Here is a 12,121-nt window from a genome sequence, read left to right as displayed (position 1 = left end):
AATGAGACATTTTTAGGCCTAGAATATGGCCTATCTCTGCAAATGTTCTATATAACATTGGAAGAATCTGTATTTTGCTATTTTTTAATAGACTGCTCTGTAAATGCCAAGTAGGTCAAGATATTCTATATACTATATCCTTACTGATTTTCTGTGTACTTGTTCAATTAACTTTTGAGAGAGGTTTGAAATCTCTTAGCTATAGAAGTTGCTTCTGATAGTTCTATCAATATTTGTTTGTGTTTTGATGCTATTTGATGTGTTAACTGTTTAGGACTATTATGACCTCTTAATGAATTGACTTGATTTTTCTTTTTGAATCCCTGGTCTGTCCTTTGCTCTGAAATCTATTTTGTATGATAATTATTACATGACTCCAGCTTTCTTTTGAGTAGTGTTAGCATGGTATATATTTTTCCATACTTTTAACCTATTTGTGTCTTTGTATATAAGCTGTATTTCTGTAGACAGCATACAGTTGGGTCAGATTGTTTTATCCAATCTGATAATTGCTGTCTTTAGTGAAATTATTTAGACCATTTACATTCATTGACCTAATAGAGTTATATTTAAATCTATGTTCTTATACCTTGCTTTCTGTTTTGCACATCTGTTTTTCTTTCTCTTTGAATTGAGTATGTATTATGATTCCACTTTATCTCCTTTGTTGAATCACTAGCTATAAGTTTTTGTTTTATTCTTTTTGTGCTTTCTTTGGGATTAAAGTATACATTTTAACCTATCACAGCCTATCTTCAGGTAAAATTATGGAGCATAATATATAATATATGTTATATATTATATGTAAAATATATATTATATATATATGGCATAAGAACTTACAACAATATACTTCCACCTCTCTCCTCTCAGCCTTTGTTTTATTATTGTCATATATTTCACTTGTACATGATGTTCTGTACATTTCACTGTACATGTTATTCATAGCACATTATTACTGTGCTCTAAGTAGTCAGTAATCTCTTATTTTTTTTTTAAAGATTTTATTTATTTATTTGTAAGAGAGAGAGTGAGAGCGAGCACAGGCAGACAGAGTGGAAGGCAGAGTCAGAGGGAGAAGCAGGCTCCCTGCGGAGCAAGGAGCCCCATGTGGGACTCGATCCCAGGACGCTGGGATCATGACCTGAGCCGAAGGCAGCTGCTTAACCAACTGAGCCACCCAGGCGTCCCTCTCTTATTTTTTTTTAAAGAATTTATTTATTTGTTTGACAGGGAGAATACAAGCAGGGGGAGTGGCAAGCAGAGGGACAGGGAGAAGCAGGCTCCCCAGGGAGCAGGGAGCCCTGGGATCATGACCTGAGCTGAAGGCAGACACTTAACTGTCTGATCCACCCACGTGCCTCTAAATAGTAATCTTTGAAAGAGTCTTAAATAATAGGAGAAAAGCCTTTTATGTTTACCTATAAAGTTACCGTTTTTGGTAGTCTTTGTTCTTTTGTGTTTATTCAAATTCCATCTACCTGAGACTTCCTTTAACCTTTCTTATACTGTGTATCTACTGGAAATGAATCCTTTCATTTTCTCCACATCTGGACAGAAATCAGTAAATTTTTCTTTTAGATTTCATACTTTTTATCTCTAGAAGTTGCATTTGGTTATTTTCTCTGCTGTTTCTCTATTCCTTATGTTCATTTTGCTTTAACTCCTTCAGCATATTTGTAATAGCTCTTCTAACATTCCTCTTTCTGTTGTGTTACCTCTATATCTATCTATTGACTGATTTTTTTCCTCTGGGTTATAGATACTGTAAATTTTACATGGATAAATGCTGGGTTTGTTTGTTTATTCTTTTAAAGAGCATTAGACTTTACCTCTGCACATACTTAAATTACTGGATTAGTTTGATGTTTTCAAGGCTTGTTTTAAGCTTTCTTTTGGTATTTTTAGAATAGGCTTTATTCTAAGGCTAGGTTAGCTATGCTACTAAGGCATGATCCCTCTGATGTTGCCTCTGAATTCCTCCAGTGTTCAAAGAAGATTGAACTCTACTTGGCAAGAACTCCTGTCTCCAAGTTTTGAGTAAGCTCTGGTAGCTGCTCAGTGTACAGCTCCCCAGATAGTCTTTGCCTCCTCTCCCATAGTTTACCCTATTCATATATGACTTAGCATTTAGCAATAAAATCAAGATGGTACCTATCCATATTACTGGACCTCTTTTCCAAGCATCTCCATCCTCTCTGGTACTCTACCCACAAATTCTGCCACCTCAGCTTTCCTTAACTCTGCTCTCTGTTTATTCAACTGAACAATACTATCAAGTTTTGATTTTGTTTTGTAGTCTGGAAAGTGCCTCCCGATGGATGTCTAAGGCAATCCGAGAGATCACTTTAATTGTCTCCTTTTTCAGGGACCACACTGTTGCCCTGGCTATTGTATAATTTCTAAAAACAGTTGTTTCATTCACTTCATCTAGTTTTCCAATTGTTTATAGCAGTAGAGTAATTCAGTTCTGATTATTTTATCAAGGCTATAGAAGCAGAAATTGATTTCATTCAATTTTAAAAATCAGCAATTTACAGCAATCTTTATTTTGGTTTTACAGGGCAAAGAAAGAGATTGAATACCAGGAACTGATGTTTCTTTTAACTGGAGGAGTGAGTCTTAAGAGTGCTGAGAAAAATCCTGATCCAACTTGGTTACAGGATAAAAGCTGGGAGGAAATTTGTCGTGCGAGTGAATTTCCTGCCTTCAAAGAACTCAGGTAATTGTTTAAACTTGATGACCACAATGAATAAGGGTAGCTAAATTTGTAAACTTATTGTTTAACAATCTCTTTTTAAATTATTTTCCAATGAAATAATTATTAGACATTTTTTTTCCATTAGGGAACATTTTTGTGAACATATAACTGAATGGCAGAAAATTTATGACAGTAAAGAGCCACACAATGCTAAATTTCCAGTACCAATGAATGAAAAACTAAATGAACTACAGAAAATAATAATTCTTCGGTGCTTAAGGCCTGATAAGGTAAAAAGACAAATGTGTTCTATTTGGAATCCAGTTAATTTGCCACGTAAGAATAAATCCCGGAAATTAAAGGCACAACATAAGGAATACAGTCAATGATATTGTGAAAGCGATGTAATGGGACAGATGGTAGCTACGCTTGTGGTGAACATAGCATAATGCATAAACGTATTAAATCTAAGTTGTACACCTGACACTAAAGTAACAATATATGTCAATGTGTAAGGACCTATTTAGCCAGAGCAGCCCCATCCTGCCCCTGCCCCTCCCCCTTCAGGGAACTTACTTAAAAACAAGTCCCGGAAACCAGTCCCAGGTAACAAAGCCCAAATACAAGGTTGGGTCAGGCCAGGTGGAGGTATCTAATCAGTGGGGGCGCATACTGTCTCCCTAGCTACCAAGGAGTATGGGCCCCACCCTTTGGGTGCCCTTTGGGAGCCAATTCTGACCAAGGCGATAGGCTAGTTCAAATATCTACTATAGGGTAAACTGTAATTCAATTGGTCACTTATGTGTGACCTAGCAGGACTGTGCAGCTTTCTCTGTGTTACAATCTCATTGGTCACCTGTGCATGGCCAGGCCCAACCATATGGCCTTTGCCCTTAAAAGCTAGTCTGTAAAGAAGAGAGAGGTCGCCTCTTTGCAAGAGACAGATCTGGCCAGTCAGTTTGATTCTTGATGCTTGACACGAAATAAAGCTTTGCTTGACCTTCGCTTTGTATCAGTCTCACTCCTTTGGCCATGGACCCAACAAACGAGCCTCAAAAAATTTTTTAAAGATTTTTATTTACTTATTTAATAGAGAGATCACAAGTAGGCAGAGAGAAAGGTAGAGAGGGGAAAACAGGCTTCCCGCTGAGCAGAGAGCGGGAATCCCAGGACTCTGAGATCTTCACCTGAGCCGGAGGCAGAAATTTAACCCACTGAGCTACCCAGGTGCCCCTATACTCAAATTTTTTTAAAAAATAAGTCGTTTTAGATTAAAAGTTATTGTTATTTCATTCTTTGATCCTCATTCTAGATACTTAAACAGGTTCATTGAGCTCCTTGGATTTGTAGGCATATAGTTTTCCTCAACTTGAGAAAAATTTTGGTCATGATTTCTTCAAATACTTTTTAAAAAAGATTTTATGTATTTATTTGCGTTGGGGAGGGGCAGCCGGAGAGGGAGACAATCTCAAGCAGACTCCATACTGAGCATGGAGCTTTCGGCACAGGGCTCGATCTGATGACCTTGAGGTCATGACCTGAGCCAGAACCAAGACTGAGGCTTAAGTAACAGAGCCATACAGGTGCCCCTTCTTCAAATACTTTTTTCCACTTAACCCTATGATTCCAAATAAATATACATTAGACTGCATGGTATTATATCATAGATGATTGCTCTGTTAATTATTTTTAAAACTTTTTCTATCACTGTGCTTCAGCTTGTATAGTTTCTATTGTTATCTTTAAGTTTTCTTATTCTTCTTTTATAGTGTCTAATCTGCTATTGTTCCTATCCAGGTAATTTTTTTGCTTCAGGGGCTCCTGGGTGGCTCCAGCAGTTAAGCATCCAACTGGGTTTTGGCTCGGGCTGTGGTCTCAGGGTTGTGGGACCAAGCCCTGCTTTGGACTCCTCATTCAGTCGGCAGTCTTCTTGAGATTCTTTCTCTACCTCTCCCTCTGCCTTTCCCCTTGCTTACAAGCACTAAGGTGTGCTCTCTGTCCTTCTCTCTCAAATAAATAAATCTTTAAAAAAATTTTTTTGTTTCACTTATCATATATTTCACTAACAGAATGTTCATTTGAGGAATGCCTGGGTGGCTCAGTTGGTTAAGCATCTGCCTTCAGCTCAGGTCATGATCCTAAGGTCCTGGGATTGAGTCCCACATTGGGCTCCTTGCTCAGCAGGGAGTCTGCTTCTCCCTTTCCTTCTGCCTGCTGTTCCTGCTGCTTGTGCTCTCTCTCTCTGTCAAATAAATAAGTAAAATCATTTTTTTTTAAAAAAAAAAAGCTCAGTTGGTTCTTTCTTAGATATTATATATTTTTTTCATTCTGTTCATGTTTTCTTTAAATATTTGAACACAGTTACAACAACCGTTTTTAAACTGACTGCTAATTCCATAATTTCTAGATCTGTTTCTATTTACCGATTTTACTCTTGGTTATAGATTGTATATTCTTGTTTCTTGGCCTGCCCAGTAATGTTCGATTAGATGCCAGACATTGTTGATAATTTGATTTTGTTCTTTTAAAGATTGTTGAGTTTTATTCTGCTAGTTCACTTGTCAGCAAACAACACTTATGGGCCAGATCCAGCCCATGACTTATTTCCTCCAGCCCATGAGTTGATAATGGTGCTTGTATTTTAAAGAGTTGTTTTTAAAAAAGAAGAAAAAGAATATGCAGCAGAAATTGTATGTGGTCCACAATACCTAGAGTTTTTACTATCTAGCCCTCTGTAGAAAAATGTTACCAATCCTTTTGGCTACATAGTTACATTACTTAGCTTCAGATTGTTCCTTTCAAAGATTATTTTAATATTTGTTAGCACAAATGCAGGACAGCCTTTACTCAATGGATTGTTTAGCTCCACTAATAAAGCATGACCCTTGTGGGTGCTTTACTGAATGCCCCAAGTGATCACCAAAGGCTTTCCACTGTGGCTATTGCAAACTTGAATAATTCCCAGGTTTGCATGAACTCTGGTAGCTCTGTAGATCTTCTCAGGTAGTTCCCTTCTACTTTGAACTCTGCAACTTCTATTGGCCTCCCACCTTGAACTCTGATTTCTGTCTTCCCAAGTTAGCAACACTGTGTTGCTCTGCTTTCAACCACTTTTCCTATTCCACAGGCTGGAATGTACCTCCCAGAAGAAAGCTAAAGGGACAATAGATCTCATCTTGTGTGTTTCCTCTTTTCATAGAGATCAAAGTCTGGTAGCACCTGTTGTCTGAATTGCCCAGTGTTTGAAAATGGTTGTTTTTTAAATTTTGTCCATTTTTAGTTGTTTAGGTGAGAGTGTAAATCTGGGCCCTTTTAGCAGAAGAGGTCATATTGGTTAGCAGTAAAAGATGGTAGAAAATCTTAACACAGGTCACAGTTTTGTTAGTATACACATGCAACAAAAATCTTTTTTTTTCTTCTTCCAAGTTTTTATTTAAATTCCAGTAAGTTAACATACAGTATAATATTAGATTCATGTGTAGAATTTAGTGAATCACACCTACATACTATACCCAGTGCTCATCACAATTCCCTCCTTAATCCCCCTCACTTATTTAACCCATTCCACCCCTCACCTTCCCTCCAGTAACCCTTTTCTATAGTTTGTTTTCTATAGTTAAGAGTCTGTTTCCTGATCTGCCTCTCCTTTTTTACCCCTATGCTCATCTGTCTTGTTTCTCAAATTCCACATATGACCAAAATCATATCGTATTTATCTTTCTCTGACTTATTTCCCTTAGCATGGTACTCTCTGGCATCATCCATGTCATTATAGATGGCAAGATTTCATTCTTTTTATGGCCGAGTAATATTCCATTGTAGATAAATACTACATCTTCTTTATCCATTCAGTAGATGATGGACACTTGGGCTCTTTCCATAATTTGGCTGTTGTTGATAATGCTGCTATAAACATTGGGGTGCATGTATCCCTTCGAATCACTAGGTCTGGATCCTTAGGGTAAATACCTAGTAGTGCAATTGCTGGATCATAGGGTAGCTCTATTTCTAACTTCTTGAGGAAACCCCATGCTGTTTTCCAGAGTGAACTTATAAAACTGAACACCCAAAAAACAATAATAATCCAGTTTAAAAATGGACAGAAGATGGGGCGCCTGAGTGGCTCAGTGGGTTAAAGCCTCTGCCTTCAGCTCAGGTCATGATCCCAGGGTCCTAGGATTGAGCCCCGCATTGGGCTCTCTGCTCCGCAGGGAGCCTGCTTCCTCCCCCCCCCCTCTCTCTCTGCCTGCCTCTCTGCCTACTTGTGACCTCTGTCTGTCAAATAAATAAATAAAATCTTTTAAAATAAATAAATTAATTAAAATGGACAGAAGACACAAATAGGCATTTTTCTGAAGAAGACATACAGATGGACAGCAGATAGAAAAATCTTTCTCTAGGTGAAATAAACAGGCTGATACTGATTTTCACACCTTCAGGGAAGGTGATTATGGTGTTACAAAAGAAGAAATTTTTTTCTTAAGATTTTATTTATTTATTTGACAGAGAGAGAGAGAGAGATCATAAGTATGCAGAAAGGCAAGCAGAGAGAGAGGGAGAAGTAGGCTCCCTGCTAAGCAAAGAGCCCAATGCAGACCCCTATCTCAGAACCCTGAGATCATGACCTGAGCCGAAGGCAGAGGCTTAACCCACTGAGCCACCCAGACGCCCAGAAATTTATTTTTTGATAGCTAATGCTTATTTTATTTTACCATATAAAATATTTAATCTTTTTACTTCCTATTAACAAGAATAATATTATTCTAGTTACTGAGCTGGTTAATTTTCAGCCAAATACACCTTTCTCTTTCATTAAATGCATATGACAAGTTAGATCCTATTTCATCTCATTAGGAGATGCATTCCAATTTATAAATACATATATATATATATATATATATTTTAAGATTTTATTTATTTATTTGACAGACAGAGATCACAAGTAGGCAGAGAGGCAGGCAGAGAGAGAGGAAGGGAAGCAGTCTCCCCGCTGAGCAGAGAGCCCGATGTGGGACTCGATCCCAGAACCCTGAGTTCATGACCTGAGCCGAAGGCATCGGCTTAACCCTCTGAGCCACCCAGGCACCCCCATATTTTTTAAATTTAATCTCAATTAGCCAACATAGAGTGTATCATTAGTTTTTGATGTCATGTTCAATGATTCATTCATTGTGTATAACATCCAGTGCTCATGAAATCACAAGCCCTCCTTAATGCCCATCACCCAGTTACCCAAAAGAAAAAATTTCAAGCAGAAAACCAAAAACTATTTTCATACATGTAGTTTAAACCTTGAGAGAGTCACTTCCTCTTTCTGAGCTCCATGTATACAATGAAAGTGGTGAAAGTAATTGCAGTATTCCCTTCTTTCTTTCCTTTTTTTTTTTTTTTTTAACATTTTCTTTTTAGTAAAGCTTCCCAAGGAGCATCATCTAATGCTTCATTTACCCTCTGAGTAGATGCAAACAGAGGCTTACATAATTATTAGACTCCTGAGTATTTCTTCCTATTTTAAGTCTTAGAGACCTTTGTGCATTGTTAAAACTTACCTCATTTTTTTCTACCTTACAGTTGTGTGTATATATATGTTTCTTTCGCTAAACAGTAAATCCCTTTAAAGCCAAAACAATGCTGTATTCATTATTTTATCACCATAGCCTCCTTTGTTCATTGTAAACTTAGCAATGATTAACTCTGCATCTGGGAAATACTCGCCTAATTTGCACTTCATAGAGTGGTTCCCTGATGGCAATGGAAACGTTTCAATGCCAAGTATGGAGTTATTGCCTAGTCTGCCATGCTTGGAAGTCTGCTTAAACATTACAGCCCTTACCATACTGTAATGTGCAATAATTGTCTGCTTGTTTGTTAGCATCTCCCACTGTGCTCCGAGCTTCTGGAGATCAGAACCCCTGTCTTCTTTTGCTCAGTATCTCCAGGACTTAAAGCAGTGCCTGGAAGATAGTACGACATCTCAGTAAATGTTGTGAATTGAGCTGAATTGAATTGAATTGAATTAAACTAAGTTCAACCTAAGCCTCTGCTTGTAAGGATTCTTCAGAGAAACTGAACCAATAGGATTGGTAAGATAGAGATTTACAGGAACTGGCTCATGTGATTGTGGAGGTTGGCAAGTCTAAAATCTGCAGCCTGGAGACCCAGGGAAGAGGTCATATTGCAGCTCAAGTCCAAAGGCAGGGGACTGGCAGAATTTCCTCTTGTTCAGTGGAGGTCTTTTTTTTCTCTTAAGGCTTTCAACTGATTGAATGAAACCCACTTCCATTATGGAGAGTAATGCACTTAACTCAAAGTCTACTGATTTAAACGTTAATCTCATCTTTAAGATATCTTTTTAGCAACATCCAGACTAGGATTTGACCAAATATCTGGGTATTCTGTTCTAGCAAAGCTGACACCTAAAATTAACCATCACAAAGCTTATCACCAGGTGTGTTCAAGTCACCATAATTTCTTCTCTAGAATATCTTCCATGAAGGGTCAAAATCTTATACAAGAGTCTTATAAATTTTTCTTATATTAAGTTACTGAAACAAGGTACTTTTTCTACAGAAAATTCTCTTACTTGATTTCAGTTACATCATCTCAGGGAACATTGCCCTGGTCTGTGCATAGAGCAATAGAGGTAAGGTCTCTGTGTCCTCTGTCTCCTCTTCCTTAAAATTTCCATCAAAGATCTGTGCTAGATAGAAACTCTACATGGTGTTAATGGTTTAAAAAAAAAAAAAAAGATTTCATCATTGCTCATGTGAAGTTACTAAAGAAAGTAAGTCTGTTATATCTTTGTGAGCTCCTTTTTTGAAAACTCTTCAGTGTCCTTTCACTACCTATAGCGTAAAGACAGAAGCAGCTTGGCAGTCTTGTTACCTTGGCTAATCATACCTCTTTTCACAATTCCATTCTTATCTTGAAACTTCTGTAAATTTCCACTGTTTATTTTTTTTTTTTTTTTTTTTTTTTTAAGATTTTATTTATTTATTTGACAGACAGAGATCACAAGTAGGCAGAGCGGCAGGCAGAGAGAGAGAGGAGGAAGCAGGCTCCCTGCAGAGCAGAGAGCCCGATGTGGGGCTCGATCCCAGGACCCTGGGATCATGACCTGAGCTGAAGGCAGAGGCTTTAACCCACTGAGCCACCCAGGCGCCCCAATTTCCACTGTTTAAAACTACAGAATTGCTCACAACCACACAAAATTTCTCCTACAGAAGACTCCATCCTTCCTTCCCACCTATTCCATACAATGCAGACCCATCTTTGCCAGGACCACAGAAGCCTGTCTTGATCTCTCCTCCCTTCACTGAATTCCTACAGCTTCACTTTAGAAAGGTGTTTAGCATTTAGAATGTGATATCGAATACCTCTTCGTACTTACTTTCTGCTGCTAATGTTGATGGGGATCATTATTTTGCTTCAAATTCATTTTAGGGGCGCCTGGGTGGCTCAGTGGGTTAAAGCCTCTGCCTTCAGCTCAGGTCATGGTCTCAGGGTCCTGGGATCGAGCCCCACATCGGGCTCTCTGCTTGGTGGGGAGCCTGCTTCCTCCTCTCTCTCTGCCTGCCTCTCTGCCTACTTGTGATCTCTGTCTGTCAAATAAATAAATAAAATATTTTTAAAAAAATTCATTTTAATGTAATTTATAAATAAGTAACACATTCCTGTGGTTCAGAACTGTTTTGAATACGTGAATACAGAGAAAAGTGGACCTCCGATCTGCATCTCCCAGGCTCTCAGTATCCTTTCCCTCAGGCAACTCATGTTATCTGCTTCTTGTTACCCTTTTATGCACTTAGAAATATGCATACGCATAAATTCTTTTTTCCATCTATTTTTAACACAAATGGTTGCATCCACTGTTTTGCATGTTGCTTATTCCCCTGTTTATAAAGAGCTTTCTCTCTCTTTTTTTTTTTTTGCAATTGAGTACGCCACAATTTCTTTAACCGTTTCCTATTGATGGACCTTTACAATATGTATATATTATCCCCTATAAAAATGTTGCAATAAATAATCTTATTCAAAAGTCATTTCTCACATATGCAACTTTATTCTCTCAGAATAAAGTCCTGGGAATAAAATTGCTGAATCAGTGGATTTGCCCATTTGTAATTTTACAGATATTGCCAAATTGGCCTTCATGAAATTTATACCAGATTACTTTTCCTCAGCAGTGTATGGGAATATCTGTTTAACCCATAGTTTTTTTCCACACAGATCTAAACTTTCGGATCTTTGTTAATCTGTACAGGCGGGTTGAGGAATTTGGGGACTTATGGGGGCAGAGCAAGGCATGGACACAAGGTGGTAATGGGCGCACAGGAGTACGCAGGATAATGCTTAAAGAGTTTACATGCTGGCAAGAGAGAAGTCCCTCACAGCAGGAATCTCCAGATGCTGGGATTGCGGGTTGGGGATCCCATAACTCTAAAGGGAGCTCCCTTGGGAGAAGAGAGAAGGGACAGTGTCTTGGGGATGTCTCTCAGCAGCACTATGGTTTGGAGTCACTGGATTGGACCTCTGAAAGGCTGCACTGGTTTGGGGTCTTTATGCCCTGGGACTTATCGATAGCTAGCAGATGTTGGGTGCAAAGTAGGCAGGCTGCCAGTGGCTAACCATCTGCTTCTTTGGGCTATGTTTACAACGATCGAATGTGCAAAAGTTTGAGTTTAGTGCCAGTGGGCTTTTGAGCTAACATGTTTCAGCGTGCTGTGAAGGAAACCCTCTAGGGGGGTCGTCAATACACAGACACTCTCCTTGTCCCTTTACCTAACCATCTGATACGGGGAAAATGGTATCTAAGTATAGTTATCATTTGTGTTTTTTAAAATTATGATTATTCGGGTAAGACTAAGCTGCTGTAACAAAGAGACCCAAAATACAGTAATCTAAGTAAAATAAAAGTGAATTCTCGGCCTAAGAGCCCAGAGCAAATACCTGAGAACTGGCAGGTAGCTGTTTCTGAGATCACCCAGACATTCACGTTCTTTCTCTCATGCTAGGAAAGTCCCCTAGAGTGTGGTCCTCATCAGTGAGATTGAAGCTGGCTCATGAATACCACATCTGTTGAAGAGCAAAAGAGAGTACTGAAGGCAAATAGCTTCCTTATAAAAATACCTTTTGAGGGGCACCTGGGTGGCTCAGTGGGTTAAAGCTGCTGCCTTCTGCTCGGGTTGTGATCCCGGGCTGCTGGGATCGAGCCCCACATTGGGCTCTCTGCTTGGCAGAGAGGGGCTTCCTGCCCCCCCCACCCCACTCTCTGCCTATCTCTCTGCCTGCTTGTGATTTCTGTCTGTCAAATAAATGAATAAAATATTTTTAAAAATACCTTTTGAAAGCTCCATGTATAACTTCTACTTGCATCCCTCTGGCCAAAACTTAGTCATGCAGCCACATTTGAGTACAAGA

At 38.7% G+C, this 12,121-nt stretch overlaps 1 protein-coding gene across 4 annotated transcripts in view; it reads left to right on the top strand.

Annotated features, from left to right (window-relative positions):
• DNAH12 (dynein axonemal heavy chain 12) overlaps window positions 1-12,121 on the top strand; it is a 221,501-nt gene that overhangs the window by 190,150 nt on the left and 19,230 nt on the right. For 3 of the 4 annotated variants that reach the window (XM_059161254.1, XM_059161256.1, XM_059161257.1), the window contains 2 exons: window positions 2,564-2,722; window positions 2,847-2,991. In XM_059161254.1, the coding sequence (XP_059017237.1) occupies window positions 2,564-2,722; window positions 2,847-2,991 (304 nt within the window). The remainder of the gene's footprint in view (window positions 1-2,563; window positions 2,723-2,846; window positions 2,992-12,121) is intronic. The other variant, XM_059161258.1, reaches the window with a different exon arrangement.

Source organism: Mustela lutreola, chromosome 2 (assembly GCF_030435805.1).
Source record: "Mustela lutreola isolate mMusLut2 chromosome 2, mMusLut2.pri, whole genome shotgun sequence".
Lineage (NCBI taxonomy): Eukaryota > Metazoa > Chordata > Mammalia > Carnivora > Mustelidae > Mustela > Mustela lutreola.
The sequence above is the reverse complement of the archived record's forward strand: the minus strand, read 5'-3'. Positions and strand labels throughout refer to the sequence as shown.